This window comes from Nannospalax galili, unplaced genomic scaffold (assembly GCF_000622305.1).
Source record: "Nannospalax galili isolate Female #2095 unplaced genomic scaffold, S.galili_v1.0 scaffold1349, whole genome shotgun sequence".
NCBI lineage: Eukaryota > Metazoa > Chordata > Mammalia > Rodentia > Spalacidae > Nannospalax > Nannospalax galili.
The window spans coordinates 528,649-547,393 of NW_008359755.1; the positions used below are offsets into that span (position 1 = coordinate 528,649).

General features: G+C 44.4%; 1 protein-coding gene across 5 annotated transcripts in view; it reads right to left on the reverse strand.

Moving 5' to 3' along the window:
* Nucleotides 1-18,745, reverse strand: part of Dgkg (diacylglycerol kinase gamma) — a 216,667-nt gene that overhangs the window by 21,104 nt on the left and 176,818 nt on the right. For 4 of the 5 annotated variants that reach the window (XM_008823628.1, XM_008823627.1, XM_008823625.1 and 1 more), the window contains one exon: nucleotides 18,480-18,657. In XM_008823628.1, the coding sequence (XP_008821850.1) occupies nucleotides 18,480-18,657 (178 nt within the window). Of the gene's footprint in view, nucleotides 1-2,247; nucleotides 2,754-18,479; nucleotides 18,658-18,745 lie in introns of those variants that run through there. The other variant, XM_008823629.1, reaches the window with a different exon arrangement.

Consider the following 18,745-nt stretch of genomic DNA (forward strand, 5'->3'; position numbering starts at 1 on the left):
CATTACCTTGTTTCCTGGCTCCAGAAGAGAAATAATGAAGGCTGATCTCATCAGCAGGAGTGGGTGGGTGGGGGAGGGGCTTGCACAGATGTGGGACTGCAGAGACCAGATGCTTGGAGTGAAGGGGCTCAAGTCTTACTGACTTTTGCCAGTCCTCTTTTGAATTTGTATTCTGTCTTCCCATGCATAACAAGGGTGACTCCTGACTGCCACTCTTAGCCTCACCCAAGCCCTAACCTCAACCCCAAGCCCAACCCCAACTCCAATCCTAACCACAGGACTTAACTGCTTTTTTTTTCTCCTCTCTACCATTGCTTAGCTATTCTTTTGACTTTATAGAATTCCTACTGAGAAAGTCTTAAAATCTATTTTACATTTTTTTCTTAAGCTACCAAAACATCAAGGCCCCTCTCTTGTGTGATAACTATAAATAGCCCATGGTTTTAGTTTTCTTTGTGTCACACTTTTTTTTTTTTTTTTTTTTTTTTTTTTTTTTTTTTTTTTTTTTTCCCCCTTTTTTTTTTTTTTTTGTCTTTTTGAGACAGGATCTCCCTGTAACCTTGAACTCACTATGTAGACCAGGCTGGCTTTGAACTCACAGAGATCCGCCTGCCTCTGCCTCCCAAGTGCTGGGATTAAAGGCATGCGCCACCACACCCGGCATGTGTCACACTTTTTAAAAAATGTTATCATCTAACCTCCTTTACTTCTTCTATCACAGAGATATGCATATGTATACATTAAACCTGGTACTAAAACCAAGGCGACCAGAATGCAAGTTGGTATCTAGGCACAAACAACAATGAATGTTTAGAATACAGAATTAAGGGTTGGGACAGTTGGTCAACCAGGTGTCTATTTTACCTTGGGCACCAGTGATTGAGAGTGTGTTTTTTTTTTGGGCAATCATGCCATCTCCATATTGTCTTTATACTCATTAATGTTTAAGATAGGATCTATGCATCTTAGTGAGACAGGAATTCATTCATTCATTCACTGAATAGCTACCAAGTTCTAGGCCCTGTGTCAGGAACTGGCAATACAAAATGTTCTATTGCTGAACAATTCTATTGTCCAAGAAGGAGAAACAGAATTAGGTATAAATACAACAACAAGAAAACCCACTGTAATTGAACTATGAGACCAGGGATGTCTGTCTAAGTGGTTGAGGCTGAGGAGGCAAGGTGCAGAGGTAAGTATGTCAGACAGTTAAGGAAGTTGTTGAAGGCTAAATGCTGAGATGGTTTGCTGGATTGGGAGGAAGAAAGAGGGAGGGAATTCCAGGAACAGGGATGGTCATATATGGGGCTGGACAGGCACAGGATAAGGAAGAATTAATTTGTAATAAACTCACTAGGAAATTTCGTGAAACTCCAACTATTTTTCTCTAAGAATTATTATCTGGAGACTTGGCCAGAGCTAGAGGAAGAAGTCTTTGGACCAGGCACAGCTTGTGTAGCCAGCAAGCCAGACCTTTCAATGTTGCTTTTTTTTTTTTTTTTTGGTTTTTTTTGAGACAGGGCCTCCCTATAGCCCCAGCTGTCCTGGAACTCGCTATGTAGACCAGGCTGGCCTTGAACTCACAGAGATCCTCCTGCCTCTGCCTCCCAAGTGCTGGGATTGAAGGTGTTGTACCATTGCACCTGGCTTCAACATTGCTCTTACTATTCCTTGGTGACAAAGCTTTGCTTACAGTGAACACTTCATGATTGCACTCTAGGAAAGAACATACAGTATAGAAAAATGGGAAGGGGAGAGGGGTAGGAACAAGGGAGGAAAAATAAGGACAATTTTATCACTTCCAATGGGACCTACTTTGTTCAGCCTCCAGTATACAATTTTATAAATGCAAATCTGATCTTGTCACTCTATACCCAAATCCTCAAGGACACTGGGCAAAACATCAGTGGATACAATGTATAATCTTCACATTGATGATGTAAACTAGGAGAAAAAGTTTTGAAAAAGATTTGCAGTAGGAATGAGTCTGAAATTGTCATATTGTTTCATGTACTCCTTTCTTGGCAGTGTTTGAGATATCGACAGAGCCCAAGTTCACACAGATATATGTAGCATCTTTATAACAGTCACATACCCCCTCATATACCACATTTCTACATGTATGGGAACAGTTAAATGATACAGTGTCCATATGATGGGATTTTTTTTTCTGCTATTAAAATATTCACAAACCAGGTATGGTAGCTCATACTTATAATCTCAGAACTCAGGAGACAGAGGCAGGAGGATTATTTCAAGTCCAAGGCCAACCTAGGCTACTGTGAGAGATCTTGTTTCAAAATCTCAATGGATATACATTTAATAACAATAAATGTGTTTATATCATGATTAAGGTTGAAGGCAATAGTGAGCTCCTTATACACCGTCCTTCCAACCAGGTAAGAAGATACATGGAAGAAAAGGACAAATCTCAGCAAAATCTTAACAGTGGTGGGTCCTGAATAAGCAAAGGTAATTACCATATCTTCTTCATGCTTTTCTAGGTGTTTCCTACTTTCTTTAAATAGGCATTCATGCTATAAATGAAAAGTAATTTAAAAAACCCATTAGCTGCTCTTCATAGCAATAAAGGCCAAATGTCATCAACTCTATAAGTTTTATGAGCGGTTGTCCCTTCAGGAAGATTTAGATGTTCCTCAAGTTCTTCCACACAGATGTGGTCAGAGAGAGAAGGCAGCAGTTTGCTTGTCTGTAGGCAGAAGACCATGGTAATCACTGTACCACAAGGTTGACTGGGGAAAGAGATGGAGGACTGGATTAAAAAGGAGAAGGCAAATAAGGGATGGAGCAGTTCTAGAACAAGTTTTGAGACAGTGGGTATGGAATTCAGGAAGAGGTGACAGATTCTACCTGTGGCTTCAGCAGTGGGCAGCTGAAGTGGAGCGGAAATAAAAACCAAAGGTAAGTTAAGGCTAAGTCAGTGGTTCCTAAACTTTGTTGTGGTTTAGAATTACCTGGGGAGCTTTTAAAAGCATTAATGCCCAGGTTGTGCACTTCATCAGTTAAACTGGAATGTGTGGGCATGCAAACCAGGCATTACATTTAGTTTGAAAGATCCCCAGGTAATTCCAGAGTGCATCAGTTTGATAATTGTTGGTCTGAGTTTTTGTTTCCTCTGGCCAGTGGTTCTCAGAGCGGTCTTGAAACAGCTGTCTCTTCATTATTTGTGAACTTGTTAGAAAAGCAAATTCTTGGGCCTCATCTCAGACCTATGGAATCAGACACTCTGGGGGTTCAGCCCAGCAGACTGTGTTCCAACAAGCCCTCTGAAAGACTCTAAGACACATTCAAGTTTGAGAACTTGAGCCCGAGGCAGTAAAACTGCCCACAATGTGCATAGGAATTGAAAACTATAAGCAAGCTACTTCCTGACTGCTTTGATCTAGAACTTTCTTAGTTGAACATAAGGAATAATAATGTTGACCCAGAAATAGGATTACAGAATTTAAAATTTAGACGTGCATATGAATGTGCCTGGAAGACTGGGCTCTCAAAGTCTGTTCATTTCCCTCCACATTTTATCCATCCCTACCCAGACAACTCCTAAATGTCTGCCTTCTTAGAGCTGTGTACAAAATGCCCAAATCGCAACAGTAGACCTAAAAATATTTTCTCAAATTGTGTTCCCCAGGCCCTATGCCTCAGTGAGAGGCTGGAGACGCAGGTTTTACTTGAAGCAGACCTCCTGCTCAGTCTTTTGCTTCTTTACTCTTCCTAGACTCTATTCCCTTTCCTATTATTTATCTCACCAACTCCATTTTGCTTTCAGTCAGGAGGGACTAGAGCTCAACGATGTCAGGTAAAGACTGACAGAACCCTGGGATCCAAGGGGCCCCTCTGACTCCTTCAGAACTTTCAGTAGCTCTGGAAGCCAGAGAGATGATGTCCAGCTCTAAAACCAGGTTCCTGTAGGGTTGGCTCCCTCAGAGCCTCTGTAGGGCTCACAGACCATTGCTCTCTTGCTGTCCTTTCACACAGACACCCTTCTGTGCCCACGCATGTCTACTGTCTCTGGTTCCAAAAATTATACTATGATGACACCAATCAAATTGGATCATGGTTCATCCGAACAGCTTTGCTTTTACTCAATCAAGTCTTTACAGGCTTTATTTCCAGAATGTAAACTAGTGCATTTTTGAGGTTCTTCAAAAAACTAAAAACAGAACTAGTACATGATCCAACTACACTATTTACAGGTATATACTCAAAGGACTCTGAAGTCAGCGTACCACAGAGAAACATGCATGCCCATGTTCATCATGGCTCTTTTCAGCTTAGATGTCTAGCAACAGATGGATGGATACAGAAAATGTGGTACATATGCACAGTGGAATCTTATTCAGCCATAAATAAAAATGAAATCATGGCATTTGCAGGAAAATGGATGCAACTGGAGGTCATTTTGTTGAGGCAAATAAGCTAGACTTGGAAAGACAATATATAATGTATGCTTTCTCTCACATGCAGGCTCTAGATTTTAAGTGTGTGTATGGGGCACGTGCGGGCATGGGTGCAAATGTGCTGGGGAGGGGAAAAAGTAATAGATTACATATGACATGAAAGCTGAAGAGGGGACGCTCTGGGGGAGGTAAGGGGTCAATGCGAGGGGACAGAATGATAGGAAAGGACAGTGGGGAAGGGGATGAAACCTATTACTATGTATACTAACTTGGAAAGGAAAAAAAGAGCCTGTCTCCAAGTATAATCACATTCTCAGGTATCACAGTTCAGGGCTTCGACATATGAGTTTGGAAGGTGATCCACTTCAGGCCAGACGAGCATACCAGTAAATCGTGCTTCACCGGGGTAATTTGAGAACAAAAGTGAGAACACAAAGGTATTCTACAAACAGCAATGTCCCTTGTCCATTGTGCTCACAAGAAGCCAAGGTGTGCTGAGGCACACGAACCCTTTTACCTTTTGCAGAAAGAAAAGACTCAGCCCAGCTCTGCTTGGCAATGGGGTCAGGTTTGTTTGTCCTGACTGACTAGACAGGTGAGTGGTAGCTGGCAGGCCTCCCTACAGACTGTCACCAAGGCTGAGGCAGGTGTTGCCTAACACTCCTCTCTTGCCTTCAAATTTCCATGGAGATGGGCTATGTGCCCTTGGTGGCTCAGGTGCTAGAGCCCAATAAAGCTGGACACTGATCAGCTTGCCTGAGCCCCAACCGGAATTGGTCATATAGATGAAACACGGCTCCTGAATAAAGCATTTCAAAGTGTAGAAGCACTACAGCCTGAAAGGGCCTGAGGATGTGACCTGGAAAAAACCCTGGAGATTGTGTCCTGGTCCTCTGCAGCAGACATTGCTGTTTATAGAATATCTCTTATTCTCTCTTCAGCACCAGATCACTCTGCCATAGGGGATGGTGCAGAAGGCTTGAACTCCACACAGACTTGGGTTTCAATCTTGTTGCTTAGCCTCACTTCTTGGGGATGTCTCTGAGTCTATCTTCTGGAAAGGTAGACACAGTAGCCTATTGGCAGGGCAGCAAGAGCTCTAGCCCTCAGGAAACAGTTGCTGTCATTGTGATTTTGTGTTTCCTTAGAAAGGAATCCTTTCAGATCCTGGCAAATGATGCATTTCCATGTCTATTGTCTTTACCCTGAAAAAGGCCTAAATGAGCCCTCGGGTATCCCAACTATAACTGCAGCGCTCTCTCACAGAAAGAGAAAGAGAGACACAGAGAGACAGAGAGGTGGGGAATCCACTTTGCCTTCTCTTGTCCCTATGGCTCTGAGCATAAAGGCATGGCTTTCGCGTCCACTCTTGCTAGGCTTCCCCTCTTTGGTGCCATTGTCTTGTTACCCTGGTTCTTGGGTCTTTGCTCTTGGCCTGCCAACCCTCATCAAAGCATAAAGACAGCCAGAGTGCAATAAGTTGCGTTTGAATATGGCTGAGGCAGGAAAGGGGTAGGAAGGCGAAGAGAAAGCCAGAAGCCGCTGAGTTCTGAGGAAAAAGAGATTGTAAGCTGTGGGAGAGGAAAGATGCTGACCTGGCAGGTGAGAGAAAGAAGGTTGTTCTCCGTAGTGTGAACTTGGGGAGATCATTTTCTTTCTTGGGGCCTCAGTTTCGATTGGGGTGATGCACCTAGTGCTTAAGAACATTTGAGCTCTTCTTGCCGAGGTGAAGGCACATTCTCTGACTATCTGGTCAAAAGCAGACAGGCCTCGGTCCTCACCCACCACTACATCATGCAGAAGATAGAAGATCCGTAACAATCCATGGTGAGGCAGAAAGCCTAGGAAGTGGGATGCACATAGCTATTTCTGTGTCCTGCAGGCCTGCTTGTGTCGGGGGCAGGGTGGGAAAATGACACCCTTCATTCTGTGGCTTTAACTTCTGGGCTTGGTCAGGGCTTTGATGAAAGCATTGCATCGGGGGAGGGGGCTTTGAAACAGAGTGCAGAGTAGGCTTCAAAAGCTGAGGGACAGTGTTCCAGCAGAGGGTGTGTATCTCTCTCTCTCTCTCTCTCTCTCTCTCTCTCTCTCTCTCTCTAGGGGGTATGTTTCCCAGGAAGAAAGGCTCTCATCAAAAAATTTTGCAGTGAAGGTCTAACTTCCCCAAGCTGCCAAGGTGAGAATGTTGGCTCTCCAGTCTTGGACATCCTAGTCTCCTGAACTGTGGTTTGTGGTATTTTGTGATGGTGCAGAAAATGGACTAAGGAAGGAGCACTAAGGGGAATTAAAACAAGATGATGAATGGAAAATATTTTCAGCATGGAATGCTAAATGCACTAGATGCTTAACAAGCTGGATGGATTGACCTGAGCACAGGAAGAAATCTGAGTTGGCAGGACGCTAGAGGTAGGAAGAAACATAGGCCTCTGCTTCCAGAATCCATTCTGGCAATAGAAATCTCTGGCAATAGGAAGTGGTTAGGGTGTGAAGGCAGGCAGGTAGGTGGTGGCTGAGCTTGTGTGTGGAAGAAGCAGGGAGTTCTTGGGTCCTTGTAGGGAAGACTCATCATGTGGTAGTGTTCTCTCTGTCTTCCTCCCAGCACTCTTGGTTCCAGCTATTATTTCTTTTCAGTCACTGTCTCCCAAATCAAGGCCTTCGAGCTGCAGATCTACAGTCTGCGTTATCCTTCTAGCTGGCCACCTCATTTCTAGGTTCTCCCCATTTCCTCTAAAGCAATCTGTAACTCCTGGTTTAAAAAATTTGGATCTTGCCACCCCGGGCTCAGGGACCATTGTGGAAGAGGGGGCAGAAAGACTGTAGGAGTCAAGGATGATAGAGGATCACAAGGAAACAGTTTTCCAGACAGCTGGAAATTACTCATATGAATTTACAGCAATGGTAACAGCATGTACAAGACCCATGCAACTTTGAACTCAACAAAGACCAAGCATAGAAGGGGGAAATGGGTAGGAAGCCCCAACCTTAGCTGAGAAACTATTGGTAACAGATGACTACTGGGAGAGGGAGAGCTGGTTTTCTTTAAGGGAGTGATGCTAGATAGGATGACCAGGTTCTAGTGGATGGTCTCACATTGAGGACAGTTGGGGACACGAATTTGGCTCTGTAGGCCTTAACATACATGATAGAATGCATGAAAACTGACTGGGGAGCCGTGGGGAGTGCAGATAGGGTAGGGGGCCTAAATGTTATTAAGATGTATGAAACTTACAAAAAAATCAGTAAAAATATGGCCACTAATTAATAAATAATACTGCATATAATGCTTTGCAGCTAAACTATACTTCCAAAATGCTTACAAAAAAAAAAGCCACCTATGCTCTCTCCTTATCAAAGGATCACACGTAAACTCCATACTTCTGAGTATCTTCCCAATCTTTTGCTATTTCTGTGAGCTAGCACCATGTTCTCTTTCTTTCATTCCTGTCTGTTCAAACCTTGTCAGATTCTAAGACCAGCATGTATACATTCTGTCTTGTTCATTCATTCATTCAGCCAGCAGATGTTTATTGATCACTTGTAGGGTGCATGTCATAATGCTGGGAGCTGGAGATCAGGTTCTGGGGATCAGGTTCTGAACTTTCTCTTTCTTGCCTCCCACACTTTCATGGGACTCACTGATTCTGCTGCTCCATGGTGCTCACCTGCCATACCAGTACTGACGTGCTAGGTGCTTCTTGAGATCCATCCCACGGGCAGGAACCATGCTGGCCACATTATGGATTATGAACTACTTGAGGGCTGGACCACCTTGTGTTCTTATTGCAGCCTTTGTAGTAACTACCACCCTAGGTACTGGAAGCCAAGTGTGAGTCCAACTGGACCACTTGTTGTTGTGACTTCAGCCGAGTCCTCTAACCTCACTTTCTGTGTCTTCCTCAGACATAAAATGGATTGAGTTAGGCATGGTGGTACACTCCTTTAATCCCAGTACTCAGGATACAGAGGCAGGCAGATCTCTGTGAGATCAAGGCCAGCCTAGTATATATAGAGAGTTCTAGGCCAGCCAGGGCTACAGATATCAACAACAACAACAGAAAAAGAGGTGAAATACACAAGTATTGTCCCATAAGTAGCTATTCAATAAATGATAGCTCAATACATTATTTGTTGGTTCATTATGATTTAACACTGAGAACTGGGTATGGTGGCTCATGATAGTAATCCTATCATTTAATGAATTATCGGCCAGCCTGGGCTACAGAGTGAGACCTGTCTGGAAAAACAACCAGAAAATCAAACACTCCTATGGATTAAAGATCTGTGGGTCCCTCCCCTGCCCAATTCTTATGTCGAAGTCTCAGCTCCCAATGTGGAAGGGGCCTCTGGGAAGCCATGAGGGTAAGCATTTGAAAGGAGAGGTACTTTCCACGTGAATAATGCTGCTGCAAGAAGTGTCCATCTGTAAACTAGGATGTGGGACATCACTAGGAACCAAACTGCCTAGCGTGTTGATGTTGGACTTCTCTGCTTCTAGAACCATGGAAAATAAATTTCTGTTGTTTAATATGGCAACCCAAACTAAGACACGTACACTCCTTGAACAAAACAGAAACAAGTCAAGAAGAACCACAGTGTCTGGGCCTTGCAGAGTATGTGGCCACTGTGGTGTTTTGCTGTGTGGTAGATTTCAGGAAGTGCTGGGTATTGAATGGCCTAAGTGCTACTGAGAACAGGCACAGGTTTGGGAACCAAGACGGTGCAAGCAACAGAATGAAAACCAGGGTATTTAGTTCTGCCTAAGAGCCTAACTAGCTATTCCTTCTACATGTAAAAAGCAAACGTTCCCTAGCCATGTGGTTCTATTTTGAGCAGCAGACCTCCAGAGGCAGGAATAAAGCTAGAGTTCAGCTCCAGTTTGAACCTGTGTGAGCAAGTTTCCCTCTGCAGATGGTGAGCAGCCTCCCAGGCATATTTCAATGTCGCCAGCCCCTCCCAGGTGTCAGAGAAGGGAATGGTGGGAAGGAGACCCAGCTGGAATCCTTTGCACTCTGGAGTCAGCGGATGACCACTTGTTTTCCTTGAATTTCCCAATGAATTTGACTGGAGTCAGGGCCAGCATGAAATGAGGAGGCTAGGGTAGGGCTAGGGTGAGTAATTTATGTGTATAGAAAGAATTCTGTGTTTTGAGTACTGGAACTTGGACTCTAGTTCCACATCCACCAATTGACCTGAGACAGGTTAGCTGATCTTGCTGACTTCATTTTCTGATCTATAATATTTCATCTTGACATTCTTTGGGAGCACAGCCAGGACAACCAGCATAGCTCTTCTCACACATTGTGAGCACAGGAGATGCTGTGGGTCTGGTGTGGGTCTTGAGAGTCTGCATTTCTAATGTATGCTCAGGTGATGCCCATCTTCTTGATTTATGGGACATTTGAAGTTCTTGAGCAGGGACTAGCTAGTCGTGGCACAAGGGCCAAATACAGGCCACTATTTGTTTTTGTTGATAAAGTTTTATTGGAACACAGCCCCACACATTTATTTCGTTACTCTGAAAGGCTGCTTTCCTGCTAAGTGAACCGAGTCAAGAAGTTGCATCAGAGACTGTCACACAAGCCTAATAATTTTACTAGTTATATATGTCTTATTACAGAAAAATATTTTCTGGTCCCTAGGAGTAAACACTGTTCTCTGTAAGCTTAAAGACCTATATTTCAATCCAGGTTTGACCAAGGGCAAACCATTCCACCTCGCTGTTTCCCTTTCCTTATCAGACAACAAAATGATCACAAAATTCAAAGCTATCTATGATTCTGGGATTTCAACGTTACATAGAAAACATCACAGTTTCTACTACAGAAGTAGGCATTAAAGAACCACGTTGTGTGGCCTTAATTGGTAACTGCAAAAAATCCATCTAGCCAAAGAGGAGCTTAGTGCAGAAAGGGAAGATTGGAGGCAGGCTTCCCAAGCTCCCAATATAGGCTGTTACTGGCAGAGGGGCACCAGGTCCTCACATCCCAACATCATTCATAGTAGTTCCATTTTGCTGATAGACCAACTCAAACAGTCCCCTAGCTTACCACTTCATGTGCTCTGGCTCTGAGTATTTTTGGCTAACCAATACTCAAAAGCCCATTTGAGATCTCGGACACTCTGCCAGGCATGGGAATTCAGAAGGGATTGTGACATGTACAGCTTTCTTCAGGAGCTCAGAGTCTGGCTGGGGAGATACGGTGTAAAGAAGTAATTAAGAGACCATTCCATCAGGAGGTATTGGTGAGGAGGAAATGCGTGACTCTGGGTCTCTGGCTTGGGCAATGACATGAATCAGGCAGGGAACAGGTGCCTGTGGGGAGGCAGTGGGCTTTAGGAGAGGAGAAGACTATGAATAGAAGGGAAGATAATGACAAGTTTGGGGCATGTTGATTCCAACGTGGGCTGCTTGCAGGACTGAATGGTAGAGCTATGATTTTCTGTGAAAAGCAAAGCAAAATCTCTCTATAGGCACGCAAACATTTAATAATGACATGTGTTGCCATGGTAATCTCCTAGAACTGTGAAGTGTTCTAGGGCATTCATCTAGAACTCCCAAGACCCTTCAGAGGTCACATGCCTCATTCTGTCCCAGCCCACAGAAGAACTTGGGCCAGAGATGTCTCTGTTAAATGCACAACTTTTAGGAGCTTTTTAATTTTCTCTCGTTCTCAAAGAGTAGAGGCCATTATTTCTCACTATGATCATCGCCACTGAATAATTAGGAAAAGCCTTGGATAACTTCTGAACCTATGAGACTCCACTCTGTTGTGAATTTCTATGAAAGTGGAAAGAAAGCCACAAAAAAAGAGAACATTTGGGGTCTCAACTAAGCTCTGGTTCCTTACTTGGAAGTGTGAATCTGAAAAATTGCTGGATGGCACTGGTCCCCTGACATGATGATTCAGTGTACAGTTCATAGAAAACCCACAAAGGTACTATGTGAACAAACTATCTGCACTTGCGAAGTAGCTGAGTCAAGAGAACAGAGGGGTTCTAGAACTTTGCATGTCAGGAGGGTTTGCCCCAGGAGGGCTCCAACTTCTTAGAGAGAGCCTCTGCATCTGAGAGGGCAGAAATGATATGCATGGGCTTGCAGAGTGCTGTGTCAGTAGTGTTGAGCACCAGGCTAGTAAGGCCATGGGTGTGCCTGTGAATTTAATGGTGGTTGGCTGGTCTACCAAGGCCTGGGAAACCAAGCAACTCTTCTTAGCACCTAACACACTTCTTACATATAGTGCCTGTCTGTGGGATTATTTTATTGAAGCCATGTCTTGCCAGTCCCGCAGAGGCTACAGGGAAATCATTATTTATCATCATGTTCTAGTGCCTGGTGCTTAGTAGGTACATTTACATGAGTGTTGAGTGATCTGGTAGAAAGCCTGTCTGTACTGCTGGGAGACTGACAGTGAACCCTCTACCAGAAGTGTCTGCCTCTTTGTTTTGTTTACCAAGATTGGCAGAAATCATTATCTGATGGTAGTCTAGGGAAATTTGGTTTGGAACACTGTCTAGAAGACCCATTTGCAGTTCAAATGGAACTGACAGAGAAACCACATGCAAAATAGCCAGTTAGCTGCAGCCTGAAGGCTGAACTGGGGAAAGCATGAGGTTCAAGAAAGAGTTCAAGACAATGTGTAAGAAGTCTCTCATTTATATTTTGGACTGGGGCCAAAAAGAAACAATGGCAAAACTCCCAGAATTTTGCATCTCAACCTCACAGTATTTGATCCAGCTTTGTGCTTTATTTGGGTGCAAGACCCCTCTCCTTCACCTGCCTCACCAGACAACCAGCTCAGTCCCTTCCTACATCTGCCAGAAACAGGAAAATATAATGAAGCACAATTCTAATTAACAACCCAAGAATGACAAGTTGTTAGAGCAACAGGTAGTTTAAGGTAATCTAGACCAAATTCCTGAAGAAGTCAGGAGAGTGGTTCAAAATTGGCCCCTTTCCTGTCTACTTATCATCTAACACTGACTGTGGTAAATGATGCTGAAGAACAAGTTCCAGGCTCTGCTATGAGCTCCCCAAGGATGGCCTAATTCAACCCTCACTATACTGCTGAGGGAGGGAGTACCAAAATGGAAGCTTGAAGAGGGTTGTGGCTCATCTAACGCCACGTGGGTGGTGGTAAGGAGGCCCGGGTTTTCTGCATTCTACTTCTGTGATGAGTCCCTCACTCCACATAGACTGCTGCGGGCCCTCTAAGTTGTATTTGAATTACTTGTTTGAAGATGGCCAGCACATCTCAATTGTCAAATGTAAGGTTCCTTAGCCTCACAAATACTCACATATAACACCTTTTAAGTCTTTTGTTCTTTAAGATTTTCACTTTAGGGCTGGAGAATTGGCTCAGTGGTTAAGAATACTGACTTCTTGCAGAAGAACTGGGTTTGAATCCCAGCACCCACATGGCAGCTAACAACTGTCTGTAACTCTAGTACCAGGGGATTGGACAGCCTCTTCTGTCCTCTGCTGGCATTGCATGACATGGGTGCACTTACATACATGCAAGCAATACCCACATACACATAAAATAAAAATAAGCAGTTGGAGCGACAGCTCAGAGCTTAAGAACACGGTTGTTCTTGCAGAGACCTGGGTTCGAATCCCACCATCCACATGGCAGCTAACAACTGTCTATAACTCCAGTCCCAGGGGATCCGACAGTCTCTTCTGACCCCGTCAGGCACTGCACAACATGGGTGCACTTACCTACATGCAGGCAGTACACGCATACACATAAAAAAATAAAAATAAAAAAGATTAAAAAAAATTAAAAAAGATTTTCACTTCATGCCTGATCCTGTCCTGCTGCAGTCTAGCCTCCACCGTGCTGGCTGACTGAAGGCAAGATTCCTTTCCCTTACTCCCTTCTTGCAGCAAATATTTCTGTGGAACACTCTGAGTCAGGCAAGGTGGTAGGCTGTGAAAGGGACACAAAGGTGACTAACATATGGCCCTCATTTTCCAGGCCAGTCAGGGGAAAGATAGGATGAAAGCATGCATGCCAACAACTCAGGACAACTAGCAATCAGTGTTAGTGAGACTGAGGTAAAGCTCAGTGCCCAAGACATTCAGAGCCGGCCTCACTACTGGGGGTTCCAGACAGATGGGCAATGCTCATTAAATAAACCTTGCAGGAGGTGCAAAATATCAATAGGTAGAGGTGGATCCTTCTTTGGGCTGTATCTAAATGTCTCCTATGTTCTGAGAGTCTGGCTTGTGCAACACACACAACAGCCTCTTTAACACGTTTTCTGGACAGACATTATCTCTAGGCCTAAGCTTGGAATCCTGTACACAAGTTCTGGTTCTGATGCTACATCTGGGCATAGATTAAGTCCTACCTGCTGCTTCTCTGGCTTTCTATTTTAAAATAGGGATATGAAATTGGCTGGGTATGTAACCTTTTTCGTGGGTTTCTGGTTAGGATTATATTCATACATATAAAGTTACTTGCAAGCTACAGTAAAATATAAGAATGAGATTATGTCTCACAATTCTTGTTACAAATAGTAAAGATAACTTTATCTGTAACTATGTGCTTTTCATTTACTGAAACCTTTTATTTATTTATTTATGTATGTATGTATGTATGTATGTATGTATTTATTCATTTATTTTTTGGTCTTTTTGAGACAGGGTCTCCCTGTAGCCTCAGCTGTCCTGGAACTCACTATGTAGACCAGGTTGGCCCTGGACTCACAGAGATCCACCTGCCTCTGCCTCCCGAGTGCTGGGAGTAAAGGTGTGCGCCACCACAACTGGCACCCTTTTTTTAAAAAATTTTTTTTTAATTTTTGATAACTCTTTGGGGACAGGCAGTTGGGATTCAAAGATGAATAACCCCTCGCCTCCATCTTTGGAATCTGAAAAGTACAGGGAGGGAAACAGTAGGTAGAATTGCTAGTGTAAGTTCAATGTGCTGGGACAAGGCTGAGCTGGAGTCTACAGGAGCTTTGCTCTTTCTTAGTGGTGCTGCTGAGAATGAGAATGTTAAAATCAGATATCAGCTGGCATGCTCAGTGTAAAAGAGGATGGGGAGGGCAATTTTTAAAAAGTTCAGTTCATACTCTGTGCAGGTACTTTACACCCACCTTACTCATAACAAGCTAGAAAGCTAGGTATTATTGTGCCCACTTTGTAGATGCAGAAGCTGAGGAAGTAGGAAAAATTCCATAGATTTTGTTTCTTTTCTATGTGTGTGAGTGTATTGCCTGCATGTTTGTAAGTGCACCCGTGTTGTGCAATGCCCATAGAAATCAGAAGAGAGCGTCAGATTCCCCTGGAACTGGAATTATGGACAGTTGTCAGCTGTCACATGGGTGCTAGGAATCGAACCTAGGTCTTTTGCAAGAGAACTCAGTGCTCTTAACTGCCGAGTCATCTCTCCAGCCCCAATTTCCATATTTTTATAAAACTAAAACATTTAAGGCCAAAATTTAAACCCAGGTTCTCCACCGGCAGGCTTGGGGCTTTTCTTCCGTGCTTTGTTACTTTTTCAACAGCCAGTGTTTTGACAGAACTCATTCCAGGCTCATCTTTTTTAAAAAATTTATGTATTATTTTTATTTTATGTGTACGAATGTTTTGCCTGCATGTATGTAAGTGCACTATGTGCTTGCAATACCCACAGAGGCTAGAAGAGGCTGTTGGTTCCCCTGGAACTGGAGTTACAGACCGTTGTTAGCCACCATGTGGGTGGTGGGAATCCAATCTGGGGTCCTCTAGAACAGCAAGTGTTAAGTGCTAAGTGTTAAGTCTCCCCAGCCCCTCATGCTAATCTTGAATGAGCTTCCTACTTGGATTGTTTTTCCCAGGAGAGAGATTTGGCAGTGACCCTTCTATTAGTCTTTTCCTGTCACACTTCTCTCCTGCTTCACTGCCCTGACTTCTCTCTTCCAGTCCAAGTGAAGGCCAAGGAGTCAAGTAACCCAAGAAAGGAAGAGCCTGTAGAGAGAACTCTCTGCTTCCTTAGCCACCAGCCCATAACACAGACATAAGGGAAAACATCTGCATATAATTCTGCCCAAGGAGTCCAGAAAGACCAAAACATGACTTTAATTTCTGAAGCTCTAAGAAGTCTCAGAATCTTATTTCCAGATTGCTTATTCTGCACATAAGGAAAGGGGAGACTGGAGAAGGTGAGAAGACACACTCAGGGGCACATGTCAGTGAGAAGCAGAGGCTAAATTAGAACCCAGGCCAGTGCTTTCCACTAAATAGACTTACCTCCTTAGCTTCTTCCACTGACAACTCGATTTATATGAGATTATAGCTCTTTCAGGAAGAAAGCTCAAAATTGGGATCTCTGCAAAGCCCAGAAGCTGGGGGCCCCTGCTTGGCCTCGGCTTTGATTCACTTATCTTACGTAAAGAACAGGGAGTGGCTTTGTCTTTCAGCCATGAAAGCACATTTGGGGGCATGGGAACTGGTGATTTGGGGAAAAGGGGTCCAGTACACGATGGTTAGGAGTGATTAGCAGACAGTTTAGTCTTGCTTAAAAAAGAGGAAGTGTAAGGTCTGGCATTTAAGGGGCAGGTAAGGGCTGACCTTGAGCTCAGGATAACTTCTTCAAGCCCCAGGGTGGAGATGGGAGAGAATTCTTGTCTGCTAGCCCCTTCTGATGGAGGGATGCAGGAATGGGGTTGAAGCAGGAGCATGGTGGGGGGATTTGTAGAAACTTTATACAACCTCAATGTTTCCCTCACTCTCTGCTAGCACTGACAACTTCCTCTACCAAGGGAGGAAAGGAATGTATTATTCAGTTTAATAATTTATGTAAACTGAAGATTTTACTGTGTGAAATAAAGGGGCCATAAGAGGGCAAAAGAGAAATAGTCTCAAGTCCTCTTTAAAAGAACAGAGGAACCAAAATGAATACATGAATGAATAAAGAAAGAGAGAAAGAAAGAAAGAAAATAAGAAAATGCTGAATGTGGTGGCTCCCACCTTTGAATCGAAGCACTTGGGAGGCAGAGGCAGGTGGATCTCTGTGAGATCAAGGCCAGTCTGCTCTCCAAAGTGAGTACCAGGCCAGCTGGGACTTCAGGGGTACCGTGTCTCAAAACAAAAACAAAACAAAAAAGGAAGGAACTGTGAAGGTGATCTTTATTGATTGCCTTGCTCTGGAATATAGATGTTTAATGTGAATTGAGCAAGCGCCCCTCCCTTCAATGGTAAGTCAGCCCCTCCCTTCAGTGGTCAGCCTGGGATATAAGACAGCATGGACCTGGGTCCGTGGATGTCCTAGGAAAGAAGTGACTGGGTATGTGCTTGTCTGTATCAGTGACTCTCACACTTGAAAGCCTGCTGATCATCTGGGGAGCTTATTACAAATCTAGATCCCAGGGAACCAGGCTCAGGGACTGATCAGGTAGATCGGCTACATAACAGGAATCTTCTTTTTTGACAAGTGGGTTTGGTTTAAGAACCATCATCTTGTTCAGCTATGTCTACCAAACTAGCAGAGATTTTACGTAAGAAGCCGGTTTTTCAGTTAAGAAAAACCTAGTTGGCAGCAACACTTGGGCTAGAATACAATCCCTTCCTGCTGGTATAGTGTTTGTGGCAACATCCTCACCCCTGGCTTTTCACCCCTGCCTTCCAGGCACTTGGGAGTCTAAGTAGACCAAACAATCCAGAGGAATCAGCAGCCAGGTGTTTTGAGTCCCCATTCTGAGCCTTGTGGAAGTGTTGGCTAAGGGACTGGGGTGAAGGTCATTTAAGGGTACTCTCAGAGAGCTATCTTCTGTATCTTTGGGCATAACAAGCTGAGAGCCTCACTGAGGGCCTCTAAGGCACACTACCCAGCTGTGAGCCAGAGCAGTAGGTGGTTTACACAAGCAGCTTGTTGTCCAATGACAGGTGAATAGACTATTTGGGGGGCTATACTTTGATATACAACCCAGGCTAGACCCCTGCTTCTGCCTCTCCAGTGCAGGAATGACAGGGATGTACCATCATATTTGGGTTTGAACTGTATACAGCAGAGGTCAAAGCAAGGAATCCAGAGGGAAGGATTTTTAGTAATTCAGGTGAAAGAAGATGGCAGCTCTGACTGAGGAGGCCAGAAAGCAGAAAGTGAGAAGGGTTTGGATTCTGGATGACTTTAAAAGTATGTAACTAATGCATTTTTTAATGGTCTGGATGTAAGAAGTAAGATTCAAAAATTAGTTAACCATTGGGCCAAGGCTTTGGCTTAAGTCCTGGGAGGCTGAGGGAGGGATAGCAGGCGTCTAGCCTTGCACATGCTGGGATTGCAATGTGTGTCACTCATACCAGGGAAACATGGCATAGACTACTGGACACACAAGCCTGTGGTATGGGGGTAGGGGAGCTGGACACACAAGACTGGGGTACAGGGAGGCTTGGATACACAAGCCTTGGGCATGGGGGGTTGAACCATTATCCTAGGGGTGGCGGCAGAACACATAAGCCTGAGATACAAGGAGGCTGTACATACACGCCTGGGGTACATGGGGCAGGAAAGGTTTGGCAGCATGACAGTTTCACACAACTGGAGGAGACCATCAGGGACTACGGACAGATCAGAGAAAGCCAAGGACCTTGTCTGGGGACCCTCCTGCATCAAGAGGCCAGAGAGAAAAGACACTGAGGAGTGACCAGTGAGGTAACAGGAAACCCTGGAGCAAGTGGAGTCCTAGAAGCTGAGTGAACAAAATGTTTCCAGGAGGAAGGAATGACAGGTTGGGTCTGATGCTGCTCCAGGGAGGTGAGAGCAGGTTGAGAACTATTGGATGTAGTAGCCATTGGAAGACATTGGTGGCCATGACAGGAGCAGCATGACACCTGACTGCATGGAGCCCTTGTTTACTACTGACTGCTGTTTAGGGATTCTTGTGAATCTCGCTTTCCAAATTAGGTTGTAAACTTTGTAACATCAGGGATGTTGAGTCGGTGTGTTCCCCAAGCACCCGGTCCTTGGCAGCTGTGGGGCCTCATGGAACCTGCTGAAGATCCTTCGTGGTTTACCAGCACACTCTGCCACTGGGGCACTGGCTAGAGCAATTATCCTCATTCCTGCTTACCTTGGACACAGAATTTCAGTTCCTTTGGGTCTGTGACACTCTTCCTACTTTCCCGGATCACAGCCCGGTTCTTCTTGGTTTCTCCCCAGAGATTGGTGCCTCCGTACATGCTGGGAATGTTAAGAATGGCAATGCCTTCCAGGAAGATGTTGCTCAGGTCCACTTCAACTCCGTCACACTGGGAAGCAGAGAGAAAAGGCCATTAGTGTCCTCAGCGGATGGCACCGTGCTGTGTGTGGTGGGGGCTGTCTTAATGTGACAGGTCC